At 32.0% G+C, this 20,742-nt stretch overlaps 1 protein-coding gene across 2 annotated transcripts in view; it reads right to left on the reverse strand.

Annotated features, from left to right (window-relative positions):
* LOC122570581 (SAM and SH3 domain-containing protein 1-like) overlaps nt 1-20,742 on the reverse strand; it is a 373,196-nt gene that overhangs the window by 7,927 nt on the left and 344,527 nt on the right. The window contains exons 6-12 of one of the 2 annotated variants that reach the window (XM_043733078.1): nt 16,548-16,709; nt 16,143-16,199; nt 12,374-12,440; nt 9,802-9,967; nt 8,838-9,066; nt 4,158-4,256; nt 1,356-1,694 (exon numbers count right to left, since the gene is read on the reverse strand). In XM_043733078.1, the coding sequence (XP_043589013.1) occupies nt 1,356-1,694; nt 4,158-4,256; nt 8,838-9,066; nt 9,802-9,967; nt 12,374-12,440; nt 16,143-16,199; nt 16,548-16,709 (1,119 nt within the window). The remainder of the gene's footprint in view (nt 1-1,355; nt 1,695-4,157; nt 4,257-8,837; nt 9,067-9,801; nt 9,968-12,373; nt 12,441-16,142; nt 16,200-16,547; nt 16,710-20,742) is intronic. The other variant, XM_043733079.1, reaches the window with a different exon arrangement.

The raw sequence follows: 20,742 nt of genomic DNA on the forward strand, positions 1-20,742 counted from the left end.
TGAATCTAATCTATTATTTGCATTAAAATATTGTACGTTTGCGTCACGAAAGTGTGAAATGTCAAGATTTTTAACAATAGTGAAATGATACTGTATAGTACCATTTAATATATATGGCGATTTAACATAATGCGTTATAATACTTTGATCGCGCAATAATTGATTACTTGAAAGCCATTTAAATCAAACAAATTAATTGAGATATAATTCATGAATACGTGCTTGTTCAAGGATTTGTATCAATCACAGACATACAGGAGCACACATGCAAACATGTCTGTGATTAAACTAATCTGAGAGCTATTGTGTAACATGAATATTTGCGTATATATAGAATGAATATTATGATGTATTCCTACAAAATCACTCAACTGTTAATTTCTTTTTCTCTTAAATAACCCCAGATATGCTCAAATTTTTATTATAATAAAATAACAAATATAATTGGACCTCAGATGTTAGCATAATAAAACATATAAATATCACATTAAAAGCTCTACTTTAGACATTTTATATATTTTTGCAAATTATATATGTCGGGTTAGCGTTGGAATTTTGGGCGTTTGACGAATCTTCACTCGAATTGACCATCGTGGTTATGTATTCTAGCTGATCTTTATTGATATAGATGTGATTATTACAAGAGTTAACAAGTAATAGCGGCGATCGGACAAATGAGATGTCGATGACAATAAATTTAGGTTCGATAACGAATCCACGACCAACGGGATGACGAATGCGATGTGATACACGATCCTGGTGTGACTCAACGTACAAGTACAACTTCTCTGAATGAACTGAATCGCAGTCCAAGTGGAGCTGCCCTTATATACCCTTCTCCGTACATCTCAGGTCAATCTTTGTTTTTAAAGAGAGCTATATAATTGTTCCATACCTCTGTTAGGCACACGTCCCTCCCGTGACCGTGGCTACGTTCAGTGAGCCGTTAGGTCACCTTGAGCCCAAGCCCACTGTCATAAACCTCGGGCCTCCATACTCGAATTAGAACATTACAACTATTTCTCAGTTTTATTATTAGAGTGTAGCTATAATAAAAGTCTGGACTAGAGTATTGGGAACCTTCCCAAACATTCCAAAAGAAAGGTCCTGATGTCCTTTCATCTCCGATATATACGTTGTGTAAAGAATTTTGTTCAAAAATTATTGTTAAAAATTGTTGTTAAAATGTTAAAAATTCATGAACATCCACAGTCCAAAATATAATGACATGAATACATTTATATTTGAAAAATTACCAGCGTAAGATTATATAGAAATTATACTATAATATAAAAATAAGCAATGTAAATTTCTGTAACGGCCAAGTCATTTGTGATAATAGTTTGCAAACAAACCTTAAACTTTAGTGCTTCCTTGTCATAAGGGCTAGGCGTATAATCGACCAGAGCCCTGGCTCTGCAAAGTACAGGCCCGATAGACGTTGGACTGATAGCATCCCTGTCTTCGCAGGATATCGAGCTGTGATTGCTTCCTGCACGCACAAGTGCCTGCGTGCTCGAGCCACTTCCGCTTGGGAGACTTTCCACGCTGCTCGCGCTGCACGGGAACGCCTCGGATGATGTGCGATCCTGACGCAGCCTTGAAATCTTTCGTTGCACGTCGTGCCTCAAATTTCGTGCTCGTCCTGCGATCCCCGCCCTCGTATCGCCCTCAAGTAAAGCGCTAGCTTCCGACTGGAAATTTTAACGAACGATTGCATAATATTGAAAAATAACGAACATCGTTCCGACTTTTTTCTTGTATCGATGGAAATGAAAAGAGGAACTTCACAATGGTAACACGTGAATTAGGTCGAAGACTACACGCAACGAATGCCCGTTTCTTGTTTTCTTTTTTCTTTCTTTTATCGGATATGAGATATTAAATGGCGTACTTTTGGAGTTATTCAGAAACGAAGATTAATTTTAGCATCTTGCTTTTCTCATGTATGGCAACGTATGGCAGCATATTAGCATCCATATTAACATATTTTGTATAGATCGCATAAAGATATGTCTTTTCCATATTTTTACTTTTCCACTTCATTTCGGATTGCACGAAAATGCCCGTATACATTTTATATGATTCTTTTGAATTATATAAACTCTTTACTCATTTATTTATTTATTTAGAGTTACATCTCTTGTCGAAGTACTAGCGAACGCTATTTTTATGTACACATATATATCAAATTTCTATATTTCGTTTTATAATTACTTTTTACAAAAAATTCTATACCCGAAGAAGCACACAACATATCAATAGAAAAAAAGACACGTGTACTTTTATATAACCAGTGGTCGAATAATAATATGAAAAGAACGTATTCTTAGCTCTTCTGGTGCAAATGAGTTTACGAACAGATTGCTCGACGACCGTTTAACTAAACGAGCAGAATCAAACGCTCTCGCTCTGTGTCTTTGCTCGTTTGGTCTAAACGCACCTTACTCGGCCATACGTTACGAATTCTAGGCCGTTCGTTTCGCGTAGTTCCTCGATGATCGATGCAAAGTCTGTCAATGAAATCTTTTTACAACAGGGACTGAGATCTGGATCCTTTTTCGTGATTCGAACGAGATCGTTCTGTGGTACTGAGAACATGCAACGATTATGCGTAAGGCACGACCGTGGAAGATTCATAGAGTCTGACGGACCTCGAGCTGACGTCGTTGTCGACTTGTCGGTGGAGTAGACGCACTTGTGTAACTGTATACCTTGGTGATAATGAACAAAAGCGTCTACTTTTGTGTTTTTCGATATGTGTACGTCTTTAACGAAAGCTAACTACTCGGTTAAAGTGTATCTGGCGAGTAATTCAATGAAATAGTACAAATTCGAATGACAAAAGCATGCATGCAATCGATTCTACTTTGAACTGATATTGACTTCACCAATCTGGTTTGAAATTTAAAAGGGAGTGACTTCTTTTGGAGAGAGTAAATTGATCGTGTGTTTTACAAAAATTATTGCAGAAAAGTCAAACGTGACTAAATGCTATTGCCACGTAAGCTTTGTACGAAAGATCAACCAGATGAGTGAAAATGAATATTAATAATGTGAATAAATTACTTACCCCAGAGAATAGGTAAGATATAAGAAATTAAGGAAGGAGCTATCTTAGATGTCTATGTATAGTAAACATTAGAATAACCACAATTATAGTATGTTGAGTTAAAAGAAAAATAATGTCGGTTTCATTTTCATTTTTATAGATGTTTTGACCCATTCAATTGATTATTAATTGTTGAATCTTAAAAATGACCAAGTTTCATATTGGTGATGTGGTTGGATTTCAGAATTCAGAATTTACTTCAACTTGTTCAATAAGAATTTTCTTCTAAGTTACTTACGACATAATAACAATTTATATTTTTATACATATTATAACAAATAGTTTAATATTTATTTAAATATTATTTGATTATACATAATGTTTAATTATCTTCTGGCGAGTACTTCGCGTCATTGATCCCCTTATCAATCAGTAGATGGCGGATTTTTATGCATTCATAAGAAATTTGAAAATGCAAAAATATACATAATGTATAAATATATAAAACATTCAATGTGAAATACTTATTATAATGCTTTTAACACTAGAACTACCGATTAAATTTATACCAAAGTAATTGAAATCCGTATATTTAACCAAAATTTATTCGAATCCTCAAACATACACCGTCATAAATCTATAATTCTTTACACAATAATCTAAAATATAATTACGTATTAAACCCTCTCGCTATTTTGGTAGTTCTAGTGTTAATTATATTCGTAAATACATGAATTCAAATAATTAATCACAGTCCATTAACCAATATAAAACCAAACAAGAAAAAAAGAACAATTACTGCAAAATAATCATCCCCAAAATAACTAAAAACAGATAACGAACAAATCATCTCACGTTTATCGCATCTCATACAAAACCGACGTAACTTTACTACAAACCCCTCGAACATGCATCAGTTCAGCAAGAATAAACATCGCTGGTTAGTGTTACGTACCGTACATTTAAACACTCGTTCTAAATATAGCCACTAATCATGCAAACATACTGATGCAAAAAAAAAAAAAGAAAATGAAACGACAAAGGACAGAAAATTCGAGAGAAAGGAGACACTTTTGTGAAAGGAGGACTTGTATATGTCACGTACTGTGTGTACGGCGGCTGAGTGTTGATTCTCGAGTTCTTCTTGATCCTCGTAGTCGCTGCTTTGGCTCGGCGATAGTCCTTCCTCGCCGCTACTCCGGCTCTAAAATGTTGATACTCGCAGAGACAGTTCTAATTCATGGATATGTAAAAGGAGAAGCGGGCTCTATTTTTGTCTAGTAGCTCGTAAAATGCTCGTTAGAGAAAGAGGAGATCAAGAGTCGTTATGGAAAGAAAAAATGATAGTTCAAAATCAAACGTGAAAATATACCATGTAATATATAAATGTAGATCGAGTAGTACAGCAAAACGTGTTACAGTATGTGTCGTGAATATAATAAAGTAATTGCTATACGTGCATATACGAGGGCCAGCCCAAAAGATGTGCATGCCATGAGCTTCGTAGAAGATGAGGTCACATTTAAATTGTTTGTGTCGGTTTATTTTATCCATTCGATGTATCCTGATTAGTATTAATATTGGAATTTTCCAATTTTAGTAAGTTACCTATTCTCTTGGAGATTTCTTTTATTATCTTTCAATTTATTTATTGCTTTTAAGAAGAGTTTTATTTAAACTAACCATTTAATATTATTTCGTGAATTATTTTAATTGATTTAAATTAATCGTTACCAATTTTATTTAGAATTATAGAAATACTAACTATTCAATAGAGTCAAAGCATAATTTGAAACATAAGTTGGCTCATTATTTAAGCAAGGCTGTTGTGATTTTAAAGAAGAAAATGAAAGGGATTGGTGGGCCTGAATTGAATATTTTAAATTCCGCGAGAGAACGTAAAACTGCGTTGATAACATCAATAAACGTTTTATAGATTTTTAGAACGATCGGACTCTTGACTTTTTGAGTTGCAGTTGTATAAAATTCATCCAGCATTTTGATATTTTGATATTTATACAAATTATTCAATGTTTTAATTCCTTCAATTGCATGAAAATATTTTATTTTATTAAAACATTATTTCAAACCGCAAAACACTTTTAGAGGTAACTGTTTTTTATTAAAATAATCTTCGTGTAAAAACATAATTGACGCATTACATGTACATGTAGAAGCGTGAGAACCTAATCACGTTAAAGTATTATAATAGCAAAAAATAAAATGTATCAAATTTCCATCGAAACATGCCCCAAGGAAAACTTGAGATAAAGCATTCTCTTGTGAATTGAAAGTATGCCTTTATGTACAAACTCCTGATATATTGTTAATATCGTAGGGCCGTAAAACTTGCGATAAGACACCTTAATACGTAGCAGAAACTGAGACCAGCGCACTAGATGTTCCAAAACTTTGAATTAAATTTCTGAAAATTGCATTCTCAGCCATTCACCGTGAAGTTCATGAAGCACGGCTGTCAATTAGTCTTCGTATGAAAAATCTTTCTTTTCCATTGAAACACACTCAAATTTTACTTTGTCTCGTTGGTAGAAACTAAAAACGTTAAATTTGATATGAAAAGAGATCTTACAGGCGTTGCATAAGTTCTTGTGAAATTTTACGTGATAAATTGTAAGTAGCTGTAAACATGATATAGAATTATCATTCTTGATAGATTAAACCAATTTGATAATCATTATCATATGTTTCATGCGTTATTCTTGTCTGCGTATAATACTTCTATTATTTATAGCAATAATACTAGTACTATACACAGCACTGATTATTGCGATGATTCGATAAAGATCCAATTCTTTGACAGTAACAGAATTATTAAGAAATCACACGGCAATCGACTGTTTGGATTTCGAATATGTCAGACTTCCAAATACTTCGATGTTATTCGAAGAGTTCACTAAACAAACGACAAAAGTAATCTTTTTTAAAGACGAAAGCTAAATTAAGTTCGAAAACAATTTCCAGAGCATGGAAAAATTGCAGTACGATAAGAGGTTGTTTTAATCCTAAAAAAGTATGAGAAATCTTGATATTTTGTTTAAATGATTAGCATAAGTAACTCCTAAAACGTTTAAATTAAATAGAAATAATATTTTCTTACAGGAAAAGGTAAAAGATTACACAGATGAGAAATCCATTTTGTACAAATGATTATGAAGTGAGAAAATGATTCCTAATGATTCGTTGCATTTTTACTTAATACCTCTAATTTGCATGATTTACCGAAGTTGCTTGTAAGAAAGTTGCATTGTTTAAAGCAGTAAAACCGTGGCGACCATTTAGTACACTAATAAAAAGAAATTGCATGTTACACAAGTAGATGCAGGCTACGCATATCTACATGAGTTAATGATACACTTAGTATTCGACGTGTCAATGTATGAGTATATGTATGGAAAGAAATAGAGAATGAGGTTGTCAGTTCTGCCTTGATGTCAGAATAGGAAACAGGAGCTACATATTCCGCTTCCACGGTCAGATTATTCGTCCCAAGAATTCTGCTTAAAGTTAATCACAACTCAAATTCATTAATTTAATAGTATAAACTTATAAATTAGTTACGACGATAAATAGATAATTGACCTGTATTAACAATAAAAAAGTTGGATTTTTTTATTATAATATTAATGATATTAAGCAATATCAATAAAGTGGTTTTTTTGATTACAATATTGTGCTGTACAAATGCAGCGATGGACGTTAACAATAAGGAGGTCAAGATGAACCACTTGTGAGTCAACTTCACCAGCAAAAAGTTTGTTGAAAAACAGTTAGGTTGAAATGAAAATAAAAGATTGAAATTCATAATTTGTAATGCATTCATTGAAATGGAAAAAAATTAACGATAAATTCATAAGAATAGGTAACACTTTAAATTAAATTTCATATGTTAATACAATTTGAGGGAAATCTAAGAAACTATGTACATCAAATTCTTTTGAACGAATTAAATTTGTAAAGCTACAATCTCTACGAGGTTATTATAAAAATTAATTATATTGTAAAACACCTTCCTACTCTTTACTTTTTCACAAATCCCAATATTTAATATTCCACATTCAATAATAACCAAAAATTCTGAGTATAAAAAATCTGAAATCCATTCAAAGAAAAATATTCCAACATAGCTTTAGTTGTGTAAAAATATATACGCACAAAAGGTACCAAAGCCTACTGAAAAAGAATGTTTTTCGTTAAATGCATTTTTGACTTAAACAGTGATATCTGCAATTTTGGAATATTCGATTTGCAAAATTTCAGAACATCCAATTCGTTATGTTCGGTTCGTTAAGCGAACTCAACGAAAAGAGTATTGCGAGGACGGGACGTATCGTTTGATTCGCATAGATACACATATAACTGTGTTAGTTTACACAGTTATCTATTTGTACGTGAATGCGAGAGAGTGAGTGAGAGAGAGAGAGAGAGAGAGAGAGAAAGGCAGATTTGTTAATAGATAGTACCAGCGAGACCATACTAAAGACGAAAGCCTCGATGGTGCACAGCTAACCGGTAGGAAAAATCCATATTCATGAATACTAGACCCGTCTGCTTAGCTATGCGTCTAATCTGCAGAAATCTCCGATTCTAGACTCGAAGATGTTGATGCTTGTTCCCTGTATGTGTACGTACTACTCGCGTAAAAGCACCACGCTCGAAACCTATCCGTAAGTTTCGACAATGGTATTGCGTATACGAAGTAAATGGAACGGTATGCAGTTCTGGTTCGGTTTCATTAAGCAACGGAGAAGGTAGTGGTTTGGAAAATGTAATCACACCTCGATATTAGAAATTGGCGAATATTGGAATGATCTTGTGTGAAACTGAATTTTTTCACCATTTTGTGTCTCTATTTAGATGAGATTGAAAATTGACATGTAATATATTGATTTTCACTCTTATAAAGTTATTGTTCGTTTCTCGTGTCCACCGACACAGTCGACAGTTTTAAATTCATACGCTACATTCTAAAAACTGAACGAATCATGTAGCAGTATACGGCGTAACTATTAATGATTCTGACATCTCCTCGCGATGACAAAGACAGGATGAAGATAATATTATTAGACGTATAATTTCCCCTGACACGTGAAATTTGAATTGAACGTGATATTGAAACGTGGATTTATTTCTGTCTTATGATAGATTTCCAACATAACTACGATGTCAATATTTGGAAATAAACGCAAAGTAAATTTAACATACGTAGTAAGCTACTACTGGAAAATTTATCGAATCGTATATACTCTTATGTAAAACAGCCAAATTAATAGATAAATATCTATCGTTTGATACGTGTCTTATTCGATTTACGTATCTGTTCATAACTGATAAAAACTTTCTTCATTTTATTTAATGTTCTAGCAATATTTGATTTTAAAGCGTTATAGTTCTATGTCATATATTTACCAATATGTTAATAATACATTTCTCATAGTACGTAATAAAGTACAAGAGGAATATATAGAATATTTTGATGCTATTAAACCAATTGTAACACAAATATATAAATTTTATATTGTTTAGAATACTGTAATATAGGAAAAAATTTCTTGTACAATATTTTACCAGAATCCTTTGAATTTGCCTCTAAAATAAAAATTCCATGAACTGTTTTACGAAGAGTGCTTAAGAAGACCATTTGCGTTATCGCGAGCTACATATATGTATAAAGTGCTTGAATGTCGCCTTAGAGTTCACACCATTTGTTGCTGTGATAAGACTATATGCAGTATCTTTCGAAAGGGATTTCTTTATGCGAACTTACCTGGACGTCGCTACTCGCGTAGTCTCCACTTTCTCGAGAAGCTCTCGAGTGCGTAAGTGGTATGATAGCTGGTGGATTATTATGACCTTGTGGCACAATAAGACCTCGCATTGTCGAAGTTGCACCTTTCCTGGAACGATCTCGCGGGAGACTAATGTCTCCGGCAGTTCGAAGCGAAATAATTCCCTCACCTCTGTTTTCTGGCCTTAAATTCAACGTGAAACATACTCTGAAATAAAATACAAGCATTTGCTCAAGCTCTCGAAAATTTCTTCTATATACGATTAGTTTCAAAATTGTATCCTTAAAAATGAACTATACTAAAATTTTATGCTTTATGCTATCATTAATCGCTAATCATTTATCACGTGTCCATTTAGAAAAACTAATATATAAAAGTAATATATTGTGAAATTAAAAGCACTTTACTTACATAAGAAATTTATATTATTCAATACGTCGAAACTTTTTAAAATGAAGAATGAAAGAAAATATGTAAAATATTATTTGAAGCTTATATTATTTAACAAAGGTGTTACATTATTCAACATCGTACAAAAGTTGTATTGCATTTAAAAATAATTTATAAAATATGACGCGAACGTTAAAGAAGAAAAGTTGCAAAATACCGCTTTCATTAAAACTTATGTTTTATATTTGACAAGAAACATGAAGGCAATCTGAAGAAAATACTTATTTTCTAACTTTTTATTAACTTTCTTTGATTTCGCGTAATAATACTTGATGTTATGTATACGTTAATATTGAAGATCTAATACTTAGTTGAATCAAATATTGTGAGAAATTCACATTAAAATTTTCAATATCGTGAAATAATCTGCAAGTATGTTTTGTAGACATGTATGGTTCTTATTCGTTTTGTTATTAAACTATAAGACTAGCACTATTCATAAATTTTATGTATTTTGTTATATATGATTAAAAATATGTTTGCAGGCTTCACCTTCCATTTTGAATAGTCGCTGTTGGTACAGGACCACCGCTGGCTCCCATGAGGAAGTCTTCAGGGTCTGACTCATATGGAGGTTCGTCATACCAGTGTTGACCTCCAGGACCCAAACCCAGTCCTCCTCCGCAACGTGCATCCTCGTCGTACATGTAAGTGTCATCTGAACATTAAAAATACATTTGTCATTATCTTGAAATACAAAGCAGCAATATTACGATAAATCCTTTTACTAATTTCTTAATATTAATATCAGTGAATTTGAAGTTAAACGACGACAATAAGTATTTATTTTTATCTACATTTAATTAAAAACACATGTTCGCTGATATCGAACGCAACACTGGCCAAACTTCATTTAAAAAATATTTATTACGTTTAAAATACAAATATACAAAAAAAAAAAAAATAAAATATTAGATATATAATAATATAAAAATTTTAGAATGTCGATCTGTTCAATGAAAATTAAAATTTTAATTAACTTTAAATATAGAAAAATAAGTCTGTCTCTACTACCATCTATATTAAATCTTGAGCGTACTTTAAACATCTGTTAAGCATATAAATCATTCACAAGTCACATTGATCAATTTCATAAATTCTTAATTTATCTTGTAATTTGCTGTTATTTACGTCATACGTTTTTAAATAAATAATTCGTTTTCTCAAAATTGAACGTCAATCGTGCACTTATATAAAAAAATTGAAAAATTGATAAAAGGTAGTGCTGGTCAGCTTGACCCATATATAAAAAAAATAATGTATGAAATTGATAATTCAACAATAATATTAAAAACGAATTGAAAACAAATATGCAATTTAATAAAGCCAGTCTTACTGCTCTCTTCCTCTCAAGCAATTTGAACCTCCATTCTGTTTCTTCCTATTTTATTCTTACTCCTAAAGAGAAATTCTATCAGCATCAACTTATCAAACGGTTTTTATCGTTTCGCGCAGCAATAGTGGATGGTAAAAATTCTTCTCGGAGAAATTGTATGGTGTTTCGTTTGGTAAAGTGTAGCATGGCGCTAATGCGTGGTAATTCGAGACGCGAGAAGACCTCGAGTGCCGTTGCTGGTGCGAAAGACTGAGCGAAATCAAGCGTCTGAGGATCGTGCACGTGCGTGTGGGCGCGAGAAAAAATGAGGGGATCGGGAAAGCGAGCCGCGGAGAAAGCAGTCGACGGTTGTTGACGATAACGAGATTAGCCAGAACATAGAAGGGGCTTCGTGGCTTAGTACTATTGCCTTCGTCGACTACGTGATCGCGAATAAAACTCCCCGAGTCAGTGATAAATCGGTAATAGGAAATTTAAAGGATCCTGGAAACATTACTCTCGATACTTTATTCGATCTTCTTTACGACACCCGATATATGTTATTATATTTGATCAAGTACTTTTTTTCATATACCTTCATAATGGAGAAGATGATAGATTGATTTATAGGATTTATAGGACCAAGTAGTAAAATAATGCATATAAGTAGGAATAAATAGAATCGCTTAAACAGAGTATTATTGTAAGATAATTGGATAGTTAGAAATAACGTCGATTTAGCTACAAACAATTTACAACTATAATAAATATACTAACAATTACTACATAACTAGAGATCAAACGTAAAAAGGATTTTTGTGATTTAAAAAGGAATATGAATGTAAATAAGAAGGTTTAGCATAATGCTAGCAATACTTAGATTTCATATAAACTTTATAAAAGTACAAGAGCTGGAGGAAAGAAGAAATAACGACACAAGACCTGTTAAAAATATCTTTGAAATTTGTTTTCATAAATAAAAAGGTATTCAATGATGTAATTTGTCTGAAAAAAGATGATACTAAAAAATTAATGCAATTTATAAATCTTCGGATTGATAGTGGATTCTTAATGTTTCACACACATGAGCTACTCAATATTTATGCTAGTATTTTACTGAAAATAATTACAGCGTGTTACCCGATTGAAAACTATTAAAAGTCAACAAAATCCTAAATGTGCACACTAATTTTGATTCTTAATATTCATTTATAATACGAATAAAAGCAGATTGAGAATCCTAGAAGAGTTGCAAGGTATCTTACAAAAGATTCAAGCAGAACGAGAAGAAAGATATACATATCGTCTTCGACATCTCACAACAAGATTAACAAAAACTTTCATTCGCATCCTAAAACAAGCAGAAGATATTCCTTCAAAAGTTTTTCCGTTTAAGAGAATTTTTGTCTACTTCGGCAATTTCGTTTCAGTGCACCGAGATTTCTTGAAAAGAAAAAGAAAGCGGGAAGGGGACAGAAGAGGAGGCATCGTAGAACGAACGCGTTAAATGAGTCCCTAGAGGGTGCGGGTGAAACGTACGAAGTGTCAGGCGTTTGGGAGTCGATTCTCAGACTGGCTGGCACGTGCAAGTTCTGCTCAAGGTAGACACACTGGACGTGTACTATAACAGAAGCACGCACACAGGAACGTACCAAAGACGTGGCCTGGTTGGTTCGAGGAGACTGGACTATAAGTTGCAGAGAGACAAGGCGACAACTAGCTAGAGGTTACACTCCTTGACGTACTTACCTCCAGGGAGCTGACCCCGTCCGTCTCGGCCAAGCTGCATTAAACCCTGCCGGATATCCCTCAGTATCTGAAACAGGACAATAACGAGGGCGTGAATGAATCTCCGTTCGACTACGCGATTAGAATATACATTAATTTACAATGGAAAATTTGTTGGAATATTTTGAAATAGATTGAACCTGCAGGACGGTGACCCCACTACTCTGAACTCTTATTATATAAATCTTGGTTCACCACTGCACGATTATGAAAATATATTTATTTATTTATAATATAACATTCTTTATCTGAACTTCATTCTTTTTTTTTAATTTTTGAACTTGATTAAATCTGATTTAGTCATGAGTGATTTCGTTTGTTGGAATTTCTTTAAATTGATTGAATCTGAACCATCTATAGACGATTCCATCTATTGGAATTTTTTGAAGTTGGTTGAATTCGAACCACATTTATCTTTCTATGGTGACTAGATGGTGACTAGATGTTCCTCGTATTATAGAAGAAAAGGTGTTCAAATATCGATTCATCGATATACATTACGTAAGATTTAAAATATACAAATCCGTCAAACTGTAAAATTGTAGATAATCTTAATTTATATATTTTATTATTTTTCTATTTATTTTCCTACGCTGTTTGCCTATATCATGCGAAAGATTAAAATAAATAAGTTAAAAGAAGCACAGAAACAAAATATAATATTACAAAAAATATAAAGTTCCGTGTACAATAGTCCATTCCAGAAGATACATTGTTACAACGAAACATTGCCAACGTTCATCAGGAAGTTTATAACGAAGAAAGAACGAAGGGTAGTCGTTGTATCGCGTCTACATGTACAGTTTATAGTAACGACAGGCGGAGTCCGAATTTTAATTACGCGAAACTGACGATTCCATACACGCATATGCGAGAAAAGTTAGCCTGGTCCTTTCAGAGAATTGAAGGGATTGAAAAGGGGCCCCCCAGAAATTAGCCGGAACTGACTGGCTTCTCTTGGCCCTAGGCTACTCAAACAGGCAGAAAAAGACAGGAAGAAATAAAACGGAGAGTTTCCTTTGAGGTTGCGAACAATATGGAAATAAAGGTCTGTATCCATGTAAAAGTTTTAGTGTCACTTCTACCTTCGAAGGTTTACTGCTCCCTAGGGAGGATCTTCTTTTCTTCCCTCCCTATTCCCTACCTTCTATTTTCTCCGCCAACCGGTTGACTTCTCCTTTGCCACGCGAGAAACTGCAGGATAATCCCGTGGGCGACCACCTCGTCAACTATCCTCGTCATCATTCTCCCCTTTCTCCACTTTCTGCTTCTTTTCTTGTTCCAAGTATTATACATGTCATTGATATGACATTTTAGATGCGTAAGTTCAACTTTTACGCGGATAATTCGTGTCATTTATTTAGTGTGAGAAGCTATTTCTTATTTCAGGGTTATTTGCGATTATATAGTACATACATAGTATACAGTTACATTACTATAGACGACCTTCCGGATAGTAATTCAATGAGAAGTGCGAAGTTGGATCATAATGTTATTTTCTTATAATACTTGCCGATGACAAATGGTGAATGATCGTTAGACGTTAAGATGACAAACGATTAAAACGAGATAAGTGACAGAAGTTAAGATTTCCAATAGAAATAAGGCATTTCTGTTAATCTCCCTACTAATGTCATTTATTGTGGAAGAATATATACTTGACGGTATTATATTCAACGAAGATATGTTAGTACTCACAAACGCGGATTAGTATCTTAGCTCCGTTTCTATTTTTATGTTCTCTGATAGCTATAATTATTATAAGTAACAGAATATGTAATAAATATTCAGATATTTTCCTATGTCAAATGGAACTACAAAAAATATACCTGGATTTATTATATGTTTCATAGTAATAAGTACAATTATTCTTATTATAAGTATTTTAATAAAAATTAAATGAATAGTTATAATGTAAATGGACACGAGAAACACTAAAAACCCACGAGGGTAGCACTTGATGATAATGCTACATCATCGATCATACATATGTGATTCGCAAGCGTGATGGTTATGGTCGGACGCATCGAATTCACACCTGTGTAGGAATTGAGGTGTTGAAACACAATTAACCTGTTAACTCGAGAATTACTTGATCAGAAACAACCCCTATGCATGCAACTCCCAGTCCATACCAGAAAGAGTTCCATTATTTCGTAATCTATTATTGAAGTAAATGACGAATCTACTTTTAAAAATAACTAACGTGTATAAAAAAACAGCTAGACAATATCGAAAAGCGAGATAAAATATCAAATCAATCTGAGAATGTATAGGTATAAAAGTGATGGAAAAAATGTATAAAAAGCAAAATAAATCAGTTCTGAGAATTTGTTTTTCAGATGAATCAATAGTAATGAAATGAGCTAATACAGAAAAGAAATTTCGATCAACTTCGTACTGAATTTTAGTCAGTAAATTGGATGACAAACTCTGCTATTACGAAGCAGCTTAGAAACTTTTGTCAAATAATCCCAGATGATCCAGTTGGTCCCTCACGTTGCCCGTTCCAAATCTTGACCAGTCCTTTCCGCAAACTTCAACGATACCATTCCGCCTTCCCTCTCGAGCTACGAGCTCCTTTACAAGTTTCAACTTCTTTCCACACGTGTTTCGTCCATCTCACTCGAACAAGAGGAAAAGGGGATTAGTGCTTTTAAAAAGTTATCAGTAATCTTCTGCGAGACTGGCCTTATTACTCAAGGTGTACACCAATCTTATCTCCATGTGATAATTTTGATACAATTATCACATCACTTACTGAATATTATACTATTACACATAATATTATATATATTATGTATATATGTATTGTATATAATATAATATGTAATATATTACGTATAATATATTATATATAATAATATAATTAATCAAGATATATCAAAATATTTTCATCACCAATTTAGTTGAAATTTTGCATACTCGCCTTCTTTTTATACAAAAATAGCCCGTTATAGTATTATTATAGGAGTATACTTAATATTTGCGAAAATATGTTATATTTTTCGAGATATTCATGATTCAAGATTCATTATTGTATTAAAGTAGAATCGAAGTATTTAAAAGTCAATATGTTTATGCAGGATTTCAAGTCTAAAAACTCAGCTAGATTATTTCTCACAATCAATTTCAAATAAAATTAGTAGAGGATTGCGGAGGGCAGATTGGGTTTTTAATAAGTTCTATCACCCTCTGCCGCCATTTATTGTGTAAATTATTTTTAAATTTATTCTGTTCTTAAATTATTCGACAATTAAATCATCCTCGTTTTAATTGTCTCTATATTATTCCCAAAATTTATTCGATGAAATTTTGAGAAATATATATACATACGTTGCATTCGTAATATGCTGTGATTCGATAAAATAATTGTCTTTATATAATGCTTTGTTATATCATTTATACGACTGCGCTTTAATTGTCAATTGCGCATTAATCATTACGATTAATTATATCTTATAGATAATGCTAATAGCGAAATATATAACATATCTAGAGGAAAATAATATAATTTTCAAGTTATAAAGGTTGATAAGCTTTTGATAAGAAAGATAACAAAACTAAAACCTAAACCAATGCACCATTAAATTGATCATGCTTATTGCTTTTATCCGCTTCTCTTATGAATTGAATTTAACTCACTTCCTTTCTTTGGTATTCGTACAAATAAAAATTCATTAGTATATAAAAAAAAGGAAGAGTGAACTTTAATTTAAATTGCACTCACCTCTTCGTGTTCTTTATGAAATCGTTCCTTCTTTCTCAGCGCTTCTTGAACCTTCAGCTGGAAAACATAAACCAGTAAAATCTTCTTTATATACCGCATTGACCAAAAATTCAATAATAGTACGAACAAATATTTCAAAACTTTTGAAGAATTTTATATAAAACAAAAGTACCTAGATGAATTAATTTCAATTAAGATAACAAAAGACGTGGATAATTAAGATAACAAAAAACTCGCAATTTTTTTAAATTATAATGTTTAATAAAACGAACAAATTAGACAAAATTATTAATTAAATTTTATATTTCAATTTTCCATTATCTCTGATAAAATGAAAACTGTAACTTATAAGTTATCATTTAATATTTATAAAATATAAATGATACATATAAATGAAAATCATACCCTATGTATGGTTTCCTCGAAGCTATTTGGCTGACCACCGTTCATTTGCAAATATCTTAATCGATCGTAATCCCTTGGATCCACCATAGAACGTAAAATTGTGTGTCCCATATCTGGTCCCAAGCCTAATCCACTTTGCAGAACACTATCTGGCGTGTCCACCTATCATTAACAAATCGAACAATACAAAATTATTTAAAGTTTACATACAACAACATTTTCTTACATATGAATTTGTATAACTTTGTCCTTATTTAAATATGAATTATTCTACGACATTTGTGATAGTGTAAGTAAAAAATAAACTATGAGAGGATATAATTGTTTTACTTCATTACGCTACAGAATGGTAAATTCCAGCAATAACCGAATAAAACCAAAATACTGTGTACGAAATTATTTAAGAAACGTGTAATTAGGAATCATAATGAAAGTATGAAATAGTGTTTCGTTCTGCACATCATTAGTCGAATAATTAAGACAGAGACTGGAGTATTTTGACAGTGATAACTTGAGGCAAAACGTTCTAGGCGTTTGTAAAGGGCGTTCTGCTGTGAACGTGATTTTAACTAGAAAATTCATCTCTGCCGCGAAATTATATGGGACATTAAATAATAAATGTCATATACAGAATATTTTAAAAAAGGAAGGGTAATGAAATATTATGGTGAACATAATAATAATGATTAATAATTATCAATAATGGAACACTTTCTTCACCAGAATATCTTAATTTGGCAGTGAAAAATATAAATATTTTAGTAATAGAATTAAAAAATCTAAAAACGGTAATAATTACGAATGGGATATAATTGGGTAAGGTTGAACAATTGCAAAACAGGGAATCAAAATTCGTGAGGTGTGACATGGGTAGAGAAAAAAAATATTTTCACGAACGCGAAGGTTATTATCTCCTGGCTGAAATTTAATTAAACCGCGTGGCATTTATGTTAAACGGATTAAAACCATTTGTTTGCGTTCACAGGCTGAACTTCGCAAATACAACGGTAGAGGTACAATCCCTAAGACTGAATAATTCCAAGAGACAAGACTGGGAATTTACGTGATTGTTCCCTGTTTACTGGCACCATGTTGACTTTTACCATACTACGCCATATGTATAGCTAAGGTGAAGGAAAAGTGAATGTATTATGCAACCAACATAGAAGCTACTTTTGAAAAATCTGTCAACTCTTGTCAAAAACAAGATACGTAGCGATAAAAATCAGAACACGACAAAACGAATTTTACATAAGTACTATATTCGACAATATACTTCATTAAAATTTACATTCTTTCATTAATATTTACACTCTATATGTTTCTTTATATATCATCTATAAATTTTACTTAATTTATTTTTATTTTATGAAGCTAATATATAAATTTATATTCTATGCATTTCATAAAGGTATAGTATTCGCTACATATTTTATTTTCATTAATTTTATTCGTCCCAAAAAAAATCATTTTTATTGTAATGAAAAGTGTTACAAAGTTAATATGCTTTATACCGAGATAACTAAAATTCTGTTTTATTAGATTTTTGTTATTTTGTATAGTAGGAAATATATATTATTATAGGACTTTATATAAATATGCCTCATTTAAATACAAATGGTCCTCTTATAACTTCTGAGATTAATTATAATAAATATAAAATGCTCAATAATAAATCCTGTTGTCTAAACTCGATCTAAACAAAACTATGATATTAAGTAATTAAAGAAATCATTTATTCATTCGTGAATTTTCACGTTTAAGCGAAACTTGTACGGGTCACCTTGCAATTTATGAGTTTTCGGTTCTTGGAGGTGAATAAAAACTAGACGCCAGTGGACAACGACAGTTTTATCATGCGGTTCAAATCCATCAACAGGATAAATCCGTCATAGACATGCACCATTAACGAGCATTTAATTCTAGGAATTCGAGCCGCAACGGATGAAAACCACGGAGAAATCTGTGTATTAAAAGAGGGCTTGTCTTACCCAGCACTGGAAAATCTGCTTAACTTTTAGAACTCGTTATTAGACGCAGTATGGCCAATGAGCTTTGACTCGTGTAAACCAACAAACTCTGTGAGTTACGAGTTTATAGCACACCTAAAATTCTTCCGGCGAAATTTTATTATTGAACCGGAAAAGTGCAGCAATAGTCGGTTACGTAATATTGAAACATTTTGGTTCGTAAAGTTGATATTAACAAATACTTGGCAACTTTCGATTTCTGGAATTTCCTTAGCTTATTGTTAAATTAAATTGCTGAGATAAATATAGAGGGTGAGCGAAGACATTGTAGTATATTATGTTATAAATATTAAAATTCATATACAAATTGTATGATTCTAACAAAAATTAAAATTAAGATATATATAGTCACTGAAATATCTTTTGTTAATTTCAACGATTGTCTTTCATTTTTCAGTCATTCTGTATTTCATTAGTTCTTGTCGTCCTTGGATCTCGAATTTTATTTCTAGAAATTAAAATGTTCTATTATTTAGAGTAAACATGGTAGAGATGGATCAGGTTTTCAGAAACGCTCAAAAATCGAGCATTTTTGGAATATTATATATCTTTCACTCGTGGGTTTATGCGGTGAGCGATCCTTCTTGAAGTATGTAAGAATCGCAGCATAATATTTTCATAAATAACTACAGAAAGAGGAAAATAAAATTTTAACTGCTGGGCCATTCCTTGCACTACGGGTGAGATGGGCCATTTTCACGTAAGTTATAATCGCTCATGAAATTGGTTTGCGGTAACTACTTTTATTAGAAAAGCTTTTTTAATAATGAGAAAAGAAGACTCTCTATTATTATCTACTATCACAACTACTATTATTACAGAAGTACAAAATATACTACTTATAGAAATATATAAAAAAACATTTTTAGATACTCTGAAAGTTATTTATTAAACACTTGTTTTTTTCTTTTTTTTGCCACAATGCTCAGACATGATTTTAAATATCGGACATTCTTCATGAATACATCGAGAAATTGACAACACATTTAATCCAGTCATCTTCTATCGTCGAATCATTATAGTTTTCACCGTATCCGATGCATACATCTTCGTTCCAGTTCTCAAAATCATCATCAATTTGTTGTTTTGTTTGAAGGATGTTTAATTAAATTTAATTAAAACAACTCTAATTAAATCAATTCAAAAGATACACGCCTAACGGATATTTTTTAAATTCGATACGTACTCCGTTTTTCCCGGACTCACTTATATTATAAAACGGATTGGAAATAAGAAGGTAAGTAAAAAATAAAATCGCTTGAAATTTTCACAAAAGGTATATTGAGAGCATTTTAATCGTTTAAATAGAATAGATTAATTTATCTTCTACCATTAGTCCATCCAATGGTCTTCGTACTTTTTACTTCGCAACAAACTTCTAAATTATTCATTCATTTCGTAGTAATTATGTATAAAAGAAATTTTTAGGGAACGAATCTTGCAATATAACACTAATTAATTAATTGCAAAGTGAAATGTGTATAAAAGTAAAAGCGAGATAAATAAGTTATTTATGTACTAAGTAGTGCATTCTTCCCGTCACTATTTTAATAATGGACTATCATACTTTTATATTAAATTTATATTTTATAGTAAAGCTCTACTGAAGTTTGAAAACAGATTACTAGTATTTTTATATTGAAATTAATACAGAATTAAGAAATAATTAATCAGTTTGACCCGTTCAAATTGTTCATTTTCCAATTAACGAAGAACAAGATCCCTTTTGGAAATATTATTCGATTATAAATTAGATGTTGAAGTTCGTAAAATAAATTTGTAGTAACAACTTACATTTTTATCTCATTTCTTTTCGCAGTATTTTTTACGAGACTACACCAAGAAATGATAAATTAATGAAAGTGGCGACAATTTCCTTCGCTCCAATTTACAATAATTAGTGTAATTGTACGGTATCTAATGCCATGATATTAATCCTAAGACCACTGTAATACGAAAAATAGCTAATTTTCTGCAGTATATTTAACGAGTAATTTTAGCTGGACAAAGATATGCGTATATAACACTTGCCATTCTTTTCGTCGGAAGTAAATGTACAATACGTTATTACAATAAAGAAGTTTCATTTCTGAAAAGTGTCGAGTAGACTGAAGCAATGGAAATAAATGGTGCAATCCAATCACACAATAAAATTGAACTTATCA

This window comes from Bombus pyrosoma, linkage group LG9 (genome assembly GCF_014825855.1).
Source record: "Bombus pyrosoma isolate SC7728 linkage group LG9, ASM1482585v1, whole genome shotgun sequence".
In the NCBI taxonomy this organism is placed as follows: domain Eukaryota; kingdom Metazoa; phylum Arthropoda; class Insecta; order Hymenoptera; family Apidae; genus Bombus; species Bombus pyrosoma.